General features: G+C 38.2%; 1 protein-coding gene across 1 annotated transcript in view; it reads left to right on the top strand.

Moving 5' to 3' along the window:
* The window catches only part of LOC150086163 (serine/threonine-protein kinase unc-51-like), a 231,459-nt gene that overhangs the window by 122,717 nt on the left and 88,442 nt on the right, over positions 1 to 20,300 (top strand). The window contains exons 13-14 of the mRNA XM_090373751.1: positions 980 to 1,022; positions 9,506 to 9,554. Coding sequence (XP_090229877.1) covers positions 980 to 1,022; positions 9,506 to 9,554 — 92 coding nt within the window. The remainder of the gene's footprint in view (positions 1 to 979; positions 1,023 to 9,505; positions 9,555 to 20,300) is intronic.

Genomic DNA, 20,300 nt, shown 5'->3' on the forward strand with positions numbered 1-20,300 from the left:
AATAACAACAAGCATTTGGAAAGAGAACTATCAGGTCTCTTCACAAGATGATTATTACTGATGGCATTAGTAGTGGCAGATGATGCAAGAAAGCAAGCTTATACAGCATCAGCCAAAAAAAAAAAGAAAACTCTCCCATTTCACCTATCCATTCGCTCTAAAAGTTTGTCCAGTTTTTCCTTGAATATATTTAAGCTATCAACTTCCACAGTGACAGATGGAAGTTTTGTTCCAGCAATTAACCACTCACTGGAAGGCAAATTTCCACATATGTGTTTGCAACTGTCTTTCCTCAATTTGAATTTATGACCTCTCAAGTGCATAATCTGAGCAAGAGGAAGAATCTCATCAGCATTGAGTGTGCTCAAAGCCTTATACACCTTAATCAGATCATCTTGCAGGTGCCTAGTTTCCAGATGCTGAAATTTGTATAATTTAAGCCTTTCTTGGTAAGAGAACACCTTTGTTTCCCTCACCATTCTCATCACCTTTCTCTGTACACGTTCCAGCAACTCTACATGCTTCTTAAAATGAGGCCTTTGTGTTTATGTTGCACTTGAGTTCTTTAGTATGTGATTATATTAATGCAATTCTTGTTTTATGTAACATACTATGAATATTAGTTATGGAACTATTAGTCCAATTGTTATTGTAACCCTACACTAAAAAATAATCTGGTAACTAAATTCAGAATATACAAACAGAAAGTCTTGAACTAATAAAAAATTTTTTATCTAGTCTTTTCCATTACAAAAATTTCTGTATCTTGAAACCACCTCTAAACTTTGACTATAAATTACATTCTTTTCATTAATTCCAGTAAATATTAAAAAGACCATCATGCTGCAATGCTTATTTGTTTCTCATTTGTATAAAATCAACACAGCATCAGAAATTGCCACTGCACTTTCTAAACTAACCAGCTCTTTCCCTCCACTCACTGTATTTTTTTAGTAACAGCTATTTTCTGTTTCTTTAGGACTTTGTCATGGTTCCAGCTGGTATTCCAGAAGATCCACACTGTAAGTATGTTGTGGATAATGTATATTTACAGTTTTATAACTTTGACATAGGTTGAGGAAAAAGGTAGTCGGAAACAGGTAATATCAGGAAAGTACAATTTACAGGTTTGCTTGTAAATTGTACTTTCCTGTTTATAAGTTTGCAAGTTTGCAAATTTACAAGTTTGCTTGTAAAGTAATGCCTCCAATTTTTTTTTTTCTTGAATACCACTGCAGGTATGCCAATTTAAATTGCATGTTATGTACCTCAAGTCTTTAAGTACTGACATTTATTTTTCCACATATTTGTGATCACTTTGTATACTTTTCTCCACTGCTGAATCAAAACATTTGCTCATAAAGGTTGATGTCAACCTCCATGAGCCATTTCTTGATGGCTGCAATGCCAGTATATCATCATCATCATCATCTGTGAAGTGTTCACTACAAAGGTTCTCCTTAATAGGACCAAACAGGTGAAAATCTGATGGTGCAAGGCTGGAACTCTATGGGCAGATGTAGTAGAACATCAATTCCCCAATGATATCCCATATCAGAATGCTGGTAGGAGCACACTGTCTTAATGAAGAAGCAATTTTATTTCTCTCCTGCCTCGCTCTTGTAATTTATGTCTTCAATTTCTTTATTGTCCTCTACTTTGTGAGCAAATCTGATCATGTGTCCTGGTTCCAGAAAATCCACACGGGTAACTCCTCCCTTATCTCAAAAAAACAGAACATGTGGGTTTTTTACAGTGGATAGCAGAGTGTTGAATTTTCCACTTTATAAGTGAATCTTTTTGTCACCACTCCACAGATTGTCACTTTATTTCTGGTTATAGTAGTGGTGTACCTGGGTCCCATCTTCAGTGACAATGTTATCATAGAAATCATCACACATGGTCTCATCACACACTTCAGAACATCAGCACAAACCTGTACTCTCGGCAACTTGAGATCTGACATTATCATTCTTGGAACCCACTTGGCCAAAATTTCCTGTATCTCAGATTATTCTTTTTTTTTTTTCTTTTTTTTTGTTATGAAAACCCCAAACACGAGAAGCATTAGAATCTACAGTACTTAGTACTGTGCTTGGGTTGCAGGTTGAAAAGATGAAAGAGGATATTTGTTGACGTTAGACTTGAACTTCTGTAGACTGTAATTTTCAGGAAATACTTACGAAGGAAGGCTGTTCCAGAAAACAGCAGTTGAATGAATAAATGAGGAAGATGAAAAGTTGGTTCTGTGAGTTTGAAGTTGTACAGTATATGGATGTTGGCTGGTGGCGGCACATTTTGGACTGTTTTGAAAGAGAGAGCGGGAATTATAGAAGTCAATTCAGAAGAACAGTGCCTATGGAAGTATCTGTAGGAAAGGCATGCAGCAGAAACAGTGTCCATAAGAGAGAGAGTGGAGGGACTCAGAGATGAGTCATTAATTAACCTAGCTGCCCTCTTCTGAATAAAATTTAGAAGCATGAGAGAGGTTTTGGCGGCACCGCCCCAGATGTGGGAACAGTATTCCATGATAGGGAGGACTGGCAGAGTGAACAGCTGTTTGGAAGAAAAGTAATGCCGAGAGCAAAAGAGAAAACCAAGTTTTTTAGATGCAATATTTGTAATGTGCTAGAGAGATTAGAAGTCAGTGTAATCCCCAAAAGAGATATGTCAACTTGCCCAAAAATCAGAGTGTCACCGAAGGTAAGCATAGGAGCAGAAGAATCCTTTTTGTGAGATAAAGAGAGGACTGAGTTTTACAAGGATTGAAGTCAACTAAGTTGTCTTTGCCCCACTGGACAATTACCTGGAGATCGGCATTTAAGGAATTGTTGGTGGATATTCGAGAAGTTGAAGCTGATTGAGCAGGGCAAGGTGGAAAGTGGAATGCTTCAAAAAAAGTGGGAAGTTTTCAGAAAGTGGAAAGTTTCAAACTGGAAAGTGGAATGCAATGTGCTATCATCAGCAAAACTATGGATAGGATTTCTGGTCAATGGAAGAAGGTCATTAATATACAAGAGGAAAAGAGTGGGGAAAAGAACTGAACCTTGGGGGAAACCAGCATTAGTGGAAAAGTTAGAAGACAGAGAGCCATCTACAATCATCCTCAGTAAGCAGTCAGAGAGAAAACTGGATAAACAATTACAAAAAACAGTTGGCAAACCATAAGATGGAAGCTTTTTTAGAAGACCTTTATGCCAAACACAATCAAAAGCCTTTGAGATGTCAAGAGCAACTGCGTGTATTTCACTGAACTTTTCCATTGAATTTGTCCATAAATGGGTAACGTAAGCCAGAATATTACCAGTGGATCGACACTGATAGAATCCATAATGGCGATCATTGATCAGACAGAGGGTTTCTAGGTAGTTTAAAAGTTGGTGGTTAATTGATTTCTCCATTACTTTAGAAAGAGTAGAAGTAATTGCAATGGTATGATAATTGGATGGGAGGGATTTGTCACTCTTCTTAGGAATGGCTGGATATGAGCAAGTTTCCAAGCAGAAGGAAAAACACCTTTGGAATAAGAAAGTGAAAAAAGGCGGCAAAGAACAGGAGTAATTTCAGGAGCACAGGTTTTGAGAACATGTGGAGAAATACCATCAGAATCTGGAGCTTTCTTATCATCAAGATTCGTCAAAATACTTCTGACATCCTTTTATTGGAAGACCACAGGAGGCATTGAATGGAGCATGGTGGGAGATGTTTTACGAAGATCATTAATTATATAATATTGGTGTAAATGCACCATAGTTAACCCATAAATTTGAACTACATAACTAGTATAAGTTATGTAGTGATACCACCAGTCGTCTGGATACCACCCAGACGATGGTGGTATCCTCTGAAAATAAATAACAGCAGTCTTCTCTACTAGAGAAGCATTATTCATTTGAAGTAGTGCAATACCGCTATCTCGTTGTGAAGGCAACCACAATATGAGATACAATTAAAACGATGCCTTCTATACTAGTTATGTAGTTCAAATTTATGGGTTAAATACCAAAACCCATAAGAATTATGCCTTGTGCATTTCATTTTCAAAGAAGATCATTAATATATGGGTTAGAAGAAAAATGGGATGCTGGTCAGCTTTATCCTTGGCTGAAATGACAACAGAACCGTCTGGTTTTGACAGAGGTGGGAGCAGAGATTGGCAAAAGTTGCGGCCACCAGCTTTGCCAAGAGACCAGAATGCTCAGCTACCATTAGGGCAAGAACAGAGGTGTATTGCTAAAAAAATTAGTACCAGAATGCTCCTTCTCCAGAAGACTATGTGATCACGCCACATTGACTGTACAGTAACTGAATCAGACTTCAGACTCATGGTGAATCAAAATGCAGCGTTCATATGCATCACAGTATATCTCATTTGTTGGATTTCTTTATCTAATACATTGTACTTTAGTAAGGAATGTTCAAGTTTCATTGTGAAATTTATATTTTTGTTTTTAATTAAATTTTTAAAGAAATCTATTAATTTTAAAGATTACTATTAATATATATTTTTAGTAGCAATAGGTAAAATCGATATTATTTCTCCCTCCCCTTTGATTATGCCATTGTTTAATAATATTAGGTGTATAAATGTAATGGTTTTCTGTTATAACATTTAGAAAAAAGTACCGGAACATTGTTCTGGTGCGTTCCGGCCTGAATACACCACTGGGCAAGAAGGAAATTTTCTACTCTTAGCCTGTTCAAAATCTAGTTTGCACTGATTAACGACTGCTTTACAATTGTTGTGAGCTTTGATGTTGGCAGACAATGAAATTAAAGAATTGGAAACGAGCCAATTACGATATGAAACATTCTTCTCTCGAACAGCCTTAGCACATTTATTGGAAAACCAAGGTTTAGATAAAGGGTGAGATTTTAAAGTGGAGTGTGGGATAAAGGATTCCAATCCTACAAGAATAATTTCACTGGCATGATCTGAGCAAACATTGACATCAGAAGTTTTGAAACAGTAATCTGACCAAAGAAAAGAAATCTCGCAGGTCATCCCATTTTGCATTCTTGTAATGCCAAACAACACGAGGTTAGGAATAGCCTTGAGATAAAGGCTACATTGGAGAAGTGTGATCTGAGGTGCCTAAAGGACCACTCACTTCGACCATATACTTAGAAGGGTTGTTTGTGGGAAAAAGATCCAGCATGTTGGCTGTATGGTTAGGATTATCTGGTATTCTGATAGGCGCCCACACCTCCTTGGGCACCACTCCTCGATCCCTGCTTACGTTGGTTCACACCTGGGTCGTCACCCACAGTGTTCTTGCACACGGGCATTATACCCAGGATTACTAATAGTCCCACCATCGTCAAGGTGCAAGAGGATTTGGCTGTCACAGACCGTCCGGAATTCGCTGCAATTGGGTCCACTTGATTTGAGTGTCACCCGAATATCAGTTCTATCAGCGTTTTAGACACCCAGGTAGCAAGTACAGCTTGTCTGGCATATCTCAGAGATTGTCTGAGACAACCCTTCCCTATCTCTTCCATCATGCAGTATGATTGATGACTTTTGAGGTTATGATGAACGTTGTGGCAAGATCCAATATTCCTTACATTTCGAGGTTACAGCTCTAAAATGGTGTTCGTAGGCTGGCCGCTAGTTAGTACACCGGACCAAACCTATTGGTAACTCTCTAGGAGGCTCTGGATCAGTTAGTGTATAATCTTGCTACCTCTACTCTGCCAGATAGTGACTGGAGGGAGTTTGAGTAGTGTGTATGTGGGGAGCATTGTCGAGGCCACGTTATGTCAAGGATCTGGGTATATTCTTACCACGTGTATGCCATATCCAAAAATTTCATTACTTCATACAGCATGCCCCCCCCCCCACTTTTTCTTACTGTTGAATACACCATGAATTGTCAAACTAATAGAGCAAGCTTATCTGCGAAAAGATCTAAACCTCCCAAGCACTTCCTAATCCATTTCAAAAATATTCGTGGTCTCAATTCTAATCTCAACGATGGACATTTCCACTTGCAGTCTGCCAAACCCCATGTACTTTTTCTGACAGAATCTCAGTTATCGGTTTATTCAAGTACTGCTCATCTCAGATGCCCAAATTATTCGCTGTATGATTCCTTTCATCTCAAAGGTGGTACTTGTGCATATGTCCATTCAGATATTCCCTGTCAGAGACTTGGCCATTTGGAATCACCTCTCTTTGATCTCCTCTGGCTTAAAATCTCTCTACCTCATTGTGTCAAATTCATCTGGTGTCTCTACCGTTCTCCCAACTCCACTAATCACTTAGAGCTCTTTGCTTCTTCTCTTTGCAACTTTCTCCAGTCTAGCTTTCCTAACAGTGAGGTAATTTTCCTTGGTGATTTTAATGTTCACAACTCCAGCTGGCTTCCGTTTTCTAGTCACACCGACCCAGCAGGTCGAGATGCTGAGGCTTTTGCAATTACTAATGATCTAGCACAGATTGTTCATTTACCTACAAGAATACCGGACAATCCTAATCATACAGCCAATACGCTTGATCTTTTTCTCACAAACAACCCTTCTAAGTACACGGTCGAAGTAAGAGGTCCTTTAGGCACATCAGATCACAACTTGGTAATTGTCTCTTCTCCAATGGAACCTTTATCTCATGGCTATTCCCAACCTCGTGTTGTTTGGCTTTACAAGAATGCAAAATGGGATGACCCGCGAGACTTCTTTTCTTCTTTTCCTTGGTCGGATCACTGTTGCAAAACTTCTGATGTCAACATTTGCTCAGATCGTGTCGGTGAAATTATTCTTGCAGGAATGGAATCCTTTATCCCACACTCCACTTTAAAATCTCGTCCTTTATCTAAACCTTGGTTTTTCAATAAATGTGCTAAGGCTGTTCAAGAGAAGAATGTTGCATATCATAATTGGCTTGTTTCTAATTCTTCAGTTTCATTTTCTGCCTACACCAAAGCTCGCAACAATTGTAAAGCAGTTATTAATCAGTCCAAACTAGAGTTTGAACAGGCTAAGAGTAGAAAACTTGCTTCTTGCCCTAATGGTAACCGAGCATTCTGGTCTCTTGCCAAAGCTATTGGCCGCAACTTTCGCCCATCTCTGCTCCCACCTCTGTCCAAACCAGATGGTTCTGTTTTCACATCAGCCAAGGATAAAGCTGACCTGCTAGCATCCCATTTTTCTTCCAACTCATTTATTAATGATCTTGGTAAAACACCTCCCACCATCCCAACACACTCCATTCAATGCCTCCTGTGGTCTTCTGTCAAAAGGATGTCAGGAGGATTTTGATGCTAAGAAAGCTCCAGATCCCGATGGTATTTCTCTACTTGTTCTCAAAACCTGTGCTCCTGAACTTACTCCTATTCTTTGCCACCTTTTTCACTTTCTTATTCCAAAGGTGTTTTTCCTTCTGCTTGGAAATTTGTTCATATCCAGTCAGTTCCCAAAAAAGGGTGACAAATCCCTCCCATCCAATTATCGTCCCATTGCAATTACTTCTACTCTTTCTAAAGTAATGGAGAAATAAATTAACCGCCAACTCTTAAACCAACCAGAAACCTTCCGTCTGATCAACGATTGCCAGTATGGATTCCGTCAGTGTCGATCCACTGGTGATATTCTGGCTTATGTTACCCATTTATGGACTAATTCAATGGAAAGGTTCGGGGAAACACAAGTAGTTGCTCTTGACATCTCAAAGGCTTTCGATCGTGTTTGGCATAAAGGTCTTCTAAACAAGCTTCCATCTTATGGTTTGCCAACTGTTTTTAGTAATTGATTATCCAGTTTTCTCTGTGATCGCTCACTGTGGGTGATGGTAGATGGCTCTCTGTGTTCTAACTTCTCCACTAATGCCGGTGTCCCCCAAAGTTCAGTTCTTTCCCCCACTCCTTTCCTCTTCTATATTAATGACCTTCTTCCATTGAATGGAAATCTTATCCATAGTTTTGCCGATGATAGCACATTGCATTCCACTTTCCATTTTGAGAAACCTTGTCCTGCTCAATCAGCTTCAATTTCTCGAAAATCTGCTACCAATTCCTTAAATGCCGATCTTCAGGTAATTTTCCAGTTGGGCAAAGACAACTTAGTTGATTTCAACCCTTCTAAAACTCAGTCTTGACTTATATCTCGCAAAAAGGATTCCTCTGCTCCTATGGCTCCTATGCTTATCTTTAGTGACACTCCAATTTCTATGAAAAATGATATATCTCTTTTGGGGATTACTCTGACTTCTAATCTCTCTTGGCACAAGCACATTACAAAGATTGCTTCCTCCGCATCTAAAAAACTTGGTTTTCTCTTTCGCTCTCAGCGTTACTTTTCTTCGAAACAGCTGCTCACTCTGTATAAATCGCAGATCCGCCCTGCCATGGAATATTGTTCCCACATCTGGAGTGGTGCACCCAAAACCTCTCTCGGGCTTCTTGATTCCATTCAGAAGAGGGCAGTTAGGTTAATTAATGATTCATCTCTAATAGAGTCTCTCCACTCGCTTTCTCATAGATGTACTGTTTCTGCTGCATGCCTCTTCTACAGGTACTTCCATGGGCACTGTTCTTCTGAATTGGCTTCTATAATTCCCACTCTCTCTTTCAAAACGTTCCGAACACATGCCGCCACCAGCCAACATCCATTTACTGTCCAACTTCAAACTCACAGAACCAACTTTTCATCTTCCTCATTTATTCATTCAATTGCCGTTTTCTGTAACAACCTTCGTTCATACGTATTTCCTGAAAATTACAGTCTACAGAAGTTCAAGTCCAATGTCAACAAATATATTCTTTCATCTTCTCAACCTCCAACCCAAGCACGGTACTAAGTACTATAGGTTCTTATACCTCTCGTGTTTGGGGTTTACATAAAAAAAAAAAAAAAAAAAAAAAAAAAGGCAGCATTTGCTTATATTAATCACAGCAGAAATGGTAAATATGGTTATATTTCAACTGTTATTGAAATTCATAAATAAATAAATAAATTGTGTTTTAATAAATTAAATAGTTGTTTAATTTATTAAATCCCAGAGCCTGAAATGTGTCGCATTTCATGTGCTGTTAATTATAACGTATTACAAAACATGTAGTGAATATTATGTTGGGAGGTATGTGCAGTGAAGTGAAAACAATTATTTTTATATAACATTAATTAATGAATTAGTAATTAACTAGTAACAAAATAATTAGTTAATAACTTTTGACTTCTGTTATTCACAAAAAATCAGTTAATTTAAGAAATTGAAATTTAACATGCCTAAAATGTAATGCATGTGTACATCAACTAACTTGTTAATCTCCCTTTACTTTGAGTTTTCGAGTCTGCTGTATTGCAGAGTATATTATGTATACCTAGTTTATGCATAATCTGGTACATCAGAATTTAATAAATTTAATAATTTATTTAATTAATGTGGAAGAAGATTGCATTTAATTCAGTAAGTATCTTCTTTCATCTTCTCAACCTTCAACCCATGCATGGTACTAAGTACTATACATATATATATATATATATTTTTTTTTTTTTTTTGTGATAGGTGACACTTCAAGACATATATGTTCAAAGTGGCCTAGTGATGCAAACAGGTATTTTGGAAAGTTTTACAAATTTTATGACATATTTTCTTTTATATTTTAATTTTAATGTATTTTATTTATTAATTTTAATATATTTTATATATTAATTTTAATTTTTAATTTATTTTAATTTTTTATATTTATCTTAATTTTTTATATATCATTTAGTTCATACTATCATACAGCTTCATTTACAATTTATATGATACATTTTTCATATTTTTATAACAATATTTTTCATAGTAGATATAGGGTTTCTGAAACATGTGCCCTTGCATTATATCCATAATCATTGACATCACACTGATTGGAAAAGGTCTGAGTTTGAATCCTATCAATGAATGGAGACTTTTAATTGGCTTTTTTTTCACAGTGTGGTTGAGTTAGTTGATCCCAGGCAAAGGGTGCATAGTTTTATGTCTTGGAAGCTTGGGTTTTTTTGTCCAGCAAAAACAGGCAAATTTACCACAGAATACATGCAATTCACAGACAATATATGTACTCATGCCTCATAGCCTCAGTTGCTTTGACATTAACAGACACAATTAACCTAAACTAGCTGCACAAAATACATGGCTCAGTTGAATGTTTTTATTGTTGTTTCTTAGTTTTTAGGTATCATCCAAAAATTCTATGATTGAAAAAGAGATTAGTGGTGGGGTGGAGATGTTGGAGTGGACTCCAAGATTGCCCAATTTCAATCTATTAAACTTTGCTTTGTGTGGTTATGTCAGGTGGCAAGTTTGTACTTTTATTATGAATAATATAGCTCGCTCCAACATAAAATCTTGGCGATTCCCTTCTACTTCTCTCTCTCTCTCTCTCTCTCTCTCTCTCTCTCTGGGAAACTCAGAAATTTTTTTTTTGGCTGGTGCAGCATAAGCCTCAGGCTTCCTTGCACCATATGGCTATTAATAATAATAATAACATCGATGACAGATTAGATCAAGTACAAAACCATAATCAGTCGAATTCAAGTCGATTTAAGAAGAGTCTCTAAGGTAATTTTAATGTGGGCCATTATGTCACCATAATTTAAGGTTGGTTGGAAGTAGTAGAATCTTAGGGAGTTTGAAAATAACTGCTTTTGAAGGATTTGAAAGAGAGAAGACAAACCAAGAACATTATAGTGGCGATAGAACTGATATACTGGGAGAAATGAAGGTCGTAACTGAGTTGAAGATCGAAACAAATCAAATGTTAACATGCCTGAATGATAGGGGTACCGCCCAAACAATCAAGAAATTTCTTCTCCATTGTAGTGACTATATCTGAGGAAAATGCACATAGTTAGCAGCAAAAATATTATAGAAATGTTAAAAAAAAAAAAAAAAAAAAAAGGAATTATTGGAGAAACAGCAAAAACGAATCCATTATAAAAGGAAAGTTCAGCTATAAACATGATAACAAGTTAATTCATTTTCATTCTCAGTTTTTATTCTTTTCCTGGTTCTACTCGATCAGGTCAAGTTATGTTGTCAACTACATTAACTCGATGTTTTAACCCTTGGACGACTGCCAAATAACACTAAGAAACAGGAGAAAATACCACTAATAACATTTTTAAAATTTCAGTGTTCAATAAAAAAACAGTAAACTGGCGATTACCACAGGCGACAAAGCAGTTCCAAAGACCATAAAATATAAAAAAAAAAAAATTAAAAGACCATTTATGATCAAAATTCGAATTGGAAAAATATAACTACCAAGATAGCGAATGAAATCAGATGGAGGTGGGAGGAACAGCTCTTACAAAACACCTACCTGAGAAGGATGCTATTCTTTTCAATATCTATAACTTCTGGTAGACAGCACTGGGACTATCTATTTTTCTAAGAACTATCACAACTCATACTTCTTGACGGTTTGGTAATATATACCGGCATTCGTCTAGATTTGTGGGTTTCAAACTTTCGGTCTCTGTAGTACAGTAAAGATAGCACACAGCACTTTATGGTCCACTACTCCGATGGATCACGATAAAGTATCTTGGCTACTTTCGCCACTCTGTATTCAGATAAAATTTCGAATGATAAAACATTTCTCCTATATATAACTTCTGTGTCTTATGTGTTTTTTATTAAATGATGCCAATCAATTATTAAAATGCATTTTCTTTAACAAACATGAACAATTGCTTTCTGGCTTAGTTCTTAAATAAATTGTAAAACTATACTGGCTTACCAAAATATTAAAGAATATAACTAATAACAAGACGGATGCTGCCATTAGAACAATAATTGTTCCACAAAGGTTTGTCCCGCTTTAACAGAACTGCTGTTTAGGCTTCACACAAAGGCGGGATTCGAACCCAGGCCTATTGTACGCCCCGCGAGTAGCACAGTTGGTAGAATTACTTTCCTCCCCATGCTGGGTGGAAAAGACCTGAATTCGAATCCCGTCGATGACGAAAGAAATTTATGGGCCTTCCTCGCAACAGAGCTGAGTTAGTCTCAGGTGAGGGCAGCATGGTTTTCCTCTCGGAAACTCGGGTTTTTCATCCAGCAAACAGGCATATCGACCACAGAACACATGTAATTCACATACATACTACACTGTATATATGGTGCAATATGGCCTAAGTCGCTGATGGCTCTAAAATCTTACAACAAACAAACAAACAAACAACCAAAATATGGTCCCTTACGTAATGTCGAATAACAGTGGTCTTAGTTGGAGTATTGCACGCATGGACACTTTTTCGTCATACGACTGTTTCCACTTCTCTAATAGCCACTACAACCTCCAACACCGGATCTCTTTTGCCATCAAAAGAAGTTTATGGGAAATACGGTACCTTCTTCAAGGCCCCTGTGTTTATCACTGCAGTATTTACAGCCGATAACCACGGGGCTCACATATGGTGAGTATGGGCTTGGCACACCCAGGGTCCTGAGCTGGATATCATCATTCTTCTCTTTCTTGGTGATTCCTTTCTTCTCTCTCTCTCTCTCTCTCTCTCTCTCTCTCTCTCTCTCTCTCTCTCTCTCTCTCTCTCTCTCCCCCCCCCCCTCTCTATCTATCTCTTTAGGGGTATTAAAATTTTTTTTTTTTTTTTTTTTTTTTGGCTCGTGCAGCATAAGCCTTAGGCTTCCTTGCACCATATAGTTAATAATAATAATAATGTGTGAATCCATTAGTGCAAATATGTTAAAAAGAATCCAAAACAGCATGTTCTTCCATCTGCAAACTTCCTTGATATAAGCGTTGGAAATTTTAAATACATACTCTAAATAAAGCATTTTGCTATAGGTTTCCAGACTCTTCAGACAACTTGTATTGTATTGTAACATAGCAAAATGTATTATAACAAAGATACAAGGGATGGTCAATAAATTATATACCTACCTATGAAGGAAATGAGGTAGAGGCAAAAATCTTTTTTATTTTTCAATGTAACTCCCCTGAACTTCAATAAACATGTTCCATTTTGTTGGCAATGAGAAAATACCAGACAAATAAAATTCTTTGTCCTGTCCATCAAAGAATGCAGAAACAGCAGACTTCAGTTCATTATCATCAGCAAAGTGACGTCCATGTACATTTTTCTTGAGGCGTGTTGAAACAGGAAATAGTCACTGAGGCCAGATCCAAACTGTAAGGTAGATGGGTAAGTTCTGTAAAGTCACAGTCTCTCAAAGCAGCAGCAACAGCCTGTGACCTGTGCACTGGTGCATTGTCCTGAAGAAGAATAAACACACCTCTGGAACGTTTTCCACAGCATTTTTCCTTTGACCGCCCTTAGGTTGTACAGTAGGGATGCATATGACTCCCCAGTGATCTGCTTGTGTTCCAAGTAGTGAATGCACAAAATTCCCTCAGCTTCCCAAAAAATGGTGTTCATAACCTTTCCAACTGAAGGCTGTATCCAAAATTTTTTGGGTGGGGAAGAACCTTGGTGCTTTCCATTGCACTGATTCTTGCTTGGTTTCAGAATCCCAGTGGTGAACCCATGTTTCATCACCTGTAACAATTCTGTAGATGAAAGTTTCAGGAGCCCTTCCATAGAGCTCTTAATTCTCCTCACAACACCATACCCTGAATTGCTTCTGCACAGGGGTCAGAAATCTGGAGACCTACCTTGCATTGGCCTTAGTCATCCCCACATGTTCATGGAGGATTGTTATAGTTGTTCCCTCAGATATGTCATATTCCCTAGAGATTTGGGACACTTTTAAATGTCTGTCATTCAGCACAAGGGTTTTCACAGCTTGGCACATTTCTGGAGTGGTTGCAGTCACAGGCCTTCCTGGACATGGATCCCTTTGATGGACTCTCTACGATACTCTGAAGGTGCACTGTTGCCATACACACAGCTACCATCCTTTTGTGAATGGCCTTTGGCTCATTTCCTTCTTTGGTGGGAAACTTGATCATTGACTGAACAATGCTCCAATTTCAGCAAATCCATTGATAGAGGTGTCTCTTCCTTCTTTCTGTTACAGCAGCACAACCTAAAAACATAGTGCGATCAAAATTAGTAGGATTCAAGTTGAGATATGTAGGAACATAATAAATCATAAATCATTGAAATATAACTATCGGAAGTACGTTAGTTTGTTCACTGGGGTTTGAATTTCAATAGGTCCTACTGCCGAAATATGTTGCCGTGATTTCAAATATGACTTAGATTTTTTTCGATCACATCCAGATACATCAAAATTTAAGAAATAAAAAATATTGTTTTTTACGAAAGTATATAACTTTATTGTATTTAGTAATGACAAATTGATATGATTACATTTCCATATATCAAAAAATACGTAAATACTAACAAATATTAATCAAAATTCTGAAACTTTCATTAATCAGACCTTCATCTCTTTGTTTGAAAAGAACGTTTAATCATTTTTATTTTATGTACAGTGCCAGGTTTCTCTCTTTTTAAACACCACGGTAGTCGGCCATCATGCATGTATTCCACCTTCCCTGGTACCTCTGCTCCATTTCCTTTATGTCCTGATGGAACCTCTCCCCTTGTTCTTCACTCGTCTGTGCAAGATTTTCAGGAAAAAAATCAAGATGGGCATGCAAAAAGTGAATTTTGATATGCTCATATTGCAACCTAAATTGCAAAGCTTTTTGAGCATATTTTGAACAATTTTCTCATAATCCTGTGATTTATGATTTCCTAGAAAGTTTTCCATTACACTTTTAAAAGCAATCCAGGCTTCCCTTTCAATGTCAGTCATAGCAGTTTCAAACTGACCGTTTAAAACCAATTTTCTAATTTGGGGACCAATGAAGATACCCTCCTTAAGTTTTGCGTCAGATAAACCGGGAAATTTACTGCAAAGGTACTTAAAGCAGTTGCCATCCTTATTCAATGCTTTAACAAATTTCTTGGCGCCTCTGTAGCCAGGTGGGAAGGAGCTGTAGTGCATAGCACACGCTTCTTGATTAGACCGGGGTTCGAGCCTGTCACCACCAAATACGGAGGATGCGGAAAGGTCAGGGAATGACCACCGCATATCCCGGAGCAATATGGCCTTAGTTGTTAATGCTCCTAAAAACCAAATAACAACAACAAATTTCTTTATTATGCCTAACTTGATATGCAGTGGAGGTAAAAGTATTTTATCTGGCTTCACCAAACTTTCATGCACAATATTTTTTGACCCCAGTGTAAGATTGTGCCTCCGAGGCCATTGCTTCTTTGTCCAATGCAGCACTTTAGCTCTGCTATCCCATTCACAAATAAAGCATGGCATTTTAGTGTACCCACCCTGTTGCCCCAACATACATAACTTACATAACACTTTTAAGTCTCCACATAGTTGCCATTCATGATCTTGATATTTAATTTGCTCCGGAAGCAACTTTAGATTGTCATAAGTTTCTTTTAAGTAGATTGAATGAGCAACTGGCACAGACGTGTACTTATCTCCGTTATACAAGAGAACACCTTTTAAACTAATCTTAGAAGAGTATTAATAGTCTTCATTCACTAGGAACATATGTTGGAGCTCCTAAGGCACTGATTACACCAGCGATATCACTGCAATATACGAGAGGACTTTCTTGTGAAAAATACTGTATAAACTCCCTTTCATGATTTCTGTACCGGGAAAATTATGTACCTGGAGCAAGTAAGTTCTTCGCTTGACGTCTGGATCCCAGAATTTCAGCAGCATACTTTGGAAGACCTAAGTCCCTTACTAAATCGTTCAGTTCGACCTGCGTGAATTGCTGTGGCGTTAAAATATTTTCTGGTTGATAACATTCCTCTTCACTAACCTCTTTAGCTTCTGCTTCGGTGGAAGAAGATGTGGACTCCAAAGTTTCTGGTGGAGGTTTTACAGGCAGATCAGGTCCATGTGGAACCGGTCTTATGACTGACAGTAGATCTGGATATTTGATGTCCTTTTTATTTTTTGAATTGTAACCTTTAACGTCACACACACAAAATTAAAATTCATCTTGGCTTACTGGCTCGTGCCACACCACAGGAATAGCAAATGGCAAGCACACCTTTTTTCCTTGACTCCATTTTGTAAGATGTTCGACACATGTATGGCATACTTGACGTGGTGCCCATGATTTATCCCGATCGCCTAGTTTTATGTCAAAGTATGCATAATAGGATTTTTTTAAAAAATCGGTAATATTTTGCCTCTGCTTTACAGGAACAAAACAACTACATATGTAACAAAATATGTCGGGACTGTTTATACACTTTCTGGTTGCCATACTAAAAGAAAACTAACACACAACAAGAGCTCACGATGGTTTTTACATGAGTATTGTGACTGCATAAGGGATGTGCCACTTATATAGTCTCTGTGGTTGAGTGGACTGTACAAACAAGGGAGTGCATGCTCAGACAAGTTGTTTGTTGTTTGTTTGTTTGTGTTTGTTTGTTATTTGGGTTTTAGGAGCATTAGCAACTAAGGCCATATTGCTCCGGGGATATGCGGTGGTAATTCCCTGACCTTTCTGCATCCTCCGTAAATCTACATCCTTTCTAAAATGAGGCCTCCAGACCTGTACACAGTACTCAAGCCGTGGCCTGACCATTGCCTTATACAGAGGAATAATAACCTCCTTTTCCCTGCTAGCAAAGTTCCTATATATCATTGACAAAACCCCATGACCTGCCCTGGCAGCCTGTCTGCATTGCACAGAAAACTTCATATCTGCCTGCACAATTACTCCCAGGTCTTTTTCATTTTCTACCACCTTAAGTGTAGTACCACACAGTTGGTACGTTTCTCTGGGGTTACTTCTACCCATATGTAGTACTTTGCATTTGTCAAGGTTAAACTTCAGTTGCCACTTCTTAGCCCATCTGCTCAAATTATCTAGATCCTGTTGCAGTAGCACACTGCCATTACTGTCATTAACAACCCTGCCAACCGTTGTATCATCTGCAAACTTCGACATTAAGCCTGATATACCTTCATCAATATCATTGATAAATATACAAAACAACAGTGGACCTAACACCGAACCCTGTGGGACTCCACTAATAACATTAGTCCAAGAAGAGCAGCACCCATTGATTACCACCCTCTGTCTTCTAGCACTTAACCATCCTTTTATCCATTGTAGCAACTTACCCTTAATACCATTCTGCTCCAATTTGTACAATAGTCTTCCATGCGCAACAGTGTCAAAAGCTTTCCTGAAATCCAAATATATGATATCAAAATTATTTTTCGCATCCAGTTCCTTTGTAACCACATCATAATATCCTATCAAATTTGTGAGACAAGACTTTCCCTTAACAAACCCATGCTGTGTCTGAATTATTGCTGCAGTCTTGTCTAGATGAACCTGCAATGCATCTTTAACCAGTGACTCCATTATTTTACCCGGAACAGAAGTTAAACTAACTGGTCTGTATTTATTCGTGTCACCCTTCGATCTCCCTTTGTGAATTGGGGATACATTTGCGCATCTCCAGTCCGTGGGAACCTCCCCTGACTCCAAGGATGCTCTCATAATTATGGCTAAGGGTTTGCTTAGTTGCTTTGCCGCCTCCTTTAATATAACTGGATAGATCCCATCCACCCCAGGTGCTTTCCTTACGTTTAACTTCAACAATTTCTCTTCCACTTTGCTCTCAGTTATTACAAAATCATTAAGTATCTTGCTACAATTTGATAACCTTCTGCCATTTTCAAACCTTAATAACTCCTCATGTGTGAATGTAGATGTAAAGTACTCATTCAGTTTGTTTGCTATCTGAGCAGGATCATCAACAGTCAAACCATCGATGTCAAGTGGACCAATCAGATTCATCCCCTTCCTTTTAGAGTTTATATAAGTAAAGAAATCCTTGCTGTTTTTCTTAGCATCTTTTGCCAAGGATTTCTCGTCATCTACCTTCGCCTGCCGAACCTCCTTTGTGACCTGATTACAGATTAACTTATATCTGCCATAGGCTTCTGAGTCGCTTGATAATTTATATGCATCCCATGCATTTTTCTTCTCTATTACGAGTCTCATTAGTTCATTTGACAACCATTTAGGCCTAAACCTTGAACAATATTTCTTAATAGGTATGAAGTAGTAGCTTCCATGATTAATTCCTTGAATGCTTCCCACTTAGAATTTACTGTTGGTAACATCGTCAGTTGATCCCACTGTACAGAATTTAAAAACTGTCGGAGACCACTGTACTCGCCTTTACGGAAGCAAAAACCCTTCCCTTTACCCCTGATGGTAATTAAATCTTTAAGTAAATCCCACATCAGTACACTGTGATCACTGCCACCTAGTGGTTCTTTTATCTGCTAATTCCTAATACATGAATGATCACTACTGATAACCAGATCAAGAGTATTACTTTCTCTGGTTGCCTCTCGAACATGCTGCTGCAGAAAACAATCATCCAATAAATCCACAAAAGTCTGACTAGTGTGTGAGTGCCCAACCCACAAGTTCCAGTCAATATCTGGGAAGTTAAAATCCCCCATTATAAGACATTCTGATTTACTAGCCCACTGTATTTCTCTGTACAATTGTTCATTGTACTCATTCGAGTCATTAGGCCTATAACACACTCCTACTCTTATTTTTGCTTTCGCAGGGCTTATGTCACACCAAACTGACTCAACAGTGCACTGCTCATCTATATCAACTGGATGCACTTCTTTTGATTTTATGTTTTTCTTTATTAACAGCATAACACCTCCTCCCTTCCTATCCTGTCTATCCTTTCTGTACACATTGTACTCCCCAAATTCCAGTTCGGCATTCCTTATATCTGTGTGACACCACGTCTCTGCTATCCCAACAATATCCGCCTTTGATGTCTTGACCAACACTTCAAATTCATCAAATTTATTTACTATACTTCTAGCATTGGTATACATGCAAGTATACATGCACCTATTCTTAATTACTCTTACACATCCCATATACCCACCTGTTTCACGATGACTGCCATCCGTCCCTGAAACCCCCATCACCCCTCGCTCCAGGTCGCTACTTATTCTAATAGAAGTTGTGCAAGAATCACCTTCACCTCTGCCTACGGCTACTGTTAAACTATTAGTCCTTGTATCTTCCCAAGCTATCGGTTTTCCGACTCACCTAACACTGCCTCGATAGCATCAGCAAATATTCTTGCACCCCTTCTATTTAAGTGTATCCCATCCCTGTAGAAGCAGTCTCTCCTGTTAACAAGTACAGTCCAGGCTGAAAAAAATTCTATCCCTTGAGCCTTGCACAATCTTTCCAGGGCCGAATTGATCGACAAGGCTCTCATCATATACTCCCTCCTATCGTGTCTGGGCAGAATTGCAGACACTTTCAACTTCAACCGTAATTCACGGCTTTTTTTCATCAGTGACCTGTACTTGTTAAGTAATTCTGCCGGTCTCCTACTCTTAATATCATTAGTGCCAACGTGTATAACTATATCACCTTTTGTACCCCTAAAAGATGATATCTGCTCTACAACGTCATCAACCTTTTGCCACTGGCAGACATACCCTGGTCCTGTTCCACCTATCCTTTTTACAAAGGATGTTCCCCGTTTCCCTAACAATAGAGTCACCAACAACTACTAGTTCCTTTGGGACCAGCGCAATCTGCCTTGGGGGTTGCCGCTGTGTTGCGTGATGACCAAGTGCAAGCTCTGGCGTTGATGTGGGCAGCTGAGAGCATGATGGGCCCCTCAATTTAGATCTTTCGAGGGCATCCACCCTGTCCTTCAAACTCTCATATAGGCCCATAACAATGCTAAGTTGTCGCCTGATTTCCTTACACTCCTTACATCGCGCACACACAAAGACATCCCCCATGGCAATATCATGTTCCGTTCCAGATAGTTCGGCAAACATTTCACAAGTTGCACATTTTTTTAGGCTGTGATGCGTTGGAGAATCGCCCCCCCCTCAGTTCTCCCCCGAGTCACAGCACTCCTGCCACTTTGTGTCCGTTGCTTTGCTGCTCTAGTTTGGAGCATGATATTTTAAATTAATAAGATCAATAAATTAAATTAAATTAAATGTCAATACTATGCTATCTAATAGAAACAGTGAAGCGTATTACTGTTTCTATAATTATACGTTAGAGCTACTTAGCTACCTCAATTAAAAATTTAAATTCCCTATCACTATATACAAAAAACAATGCCTGCAAGATTCGAACGGATTAACGGTTTTATAAAGTATTACGTATATCTACAAAAACTGTTTATATAAATTAAAATTAAAATAACCAGCGTAATTAGAACTATAAGACTACGTATTAAGTACAATATAAAATAACAATTATGTAAATAAAAAGCAAACACTTATCGTT

This window comes from Mastigoproctus giganteus, chromosome 5 (assembly GCF_048544385.1).
Source record: "Mastigoproctus giganteus isolate SK-2022 chromosome 5, ASM4854438v1, whole genome shotgun sequence".
NCBI lineage: Eukaryota > Metazoa > Arthropoda > Arachnida > Uropygi > Thelyphonidae > Mastigoproctus > Mastigoproctus giganteus.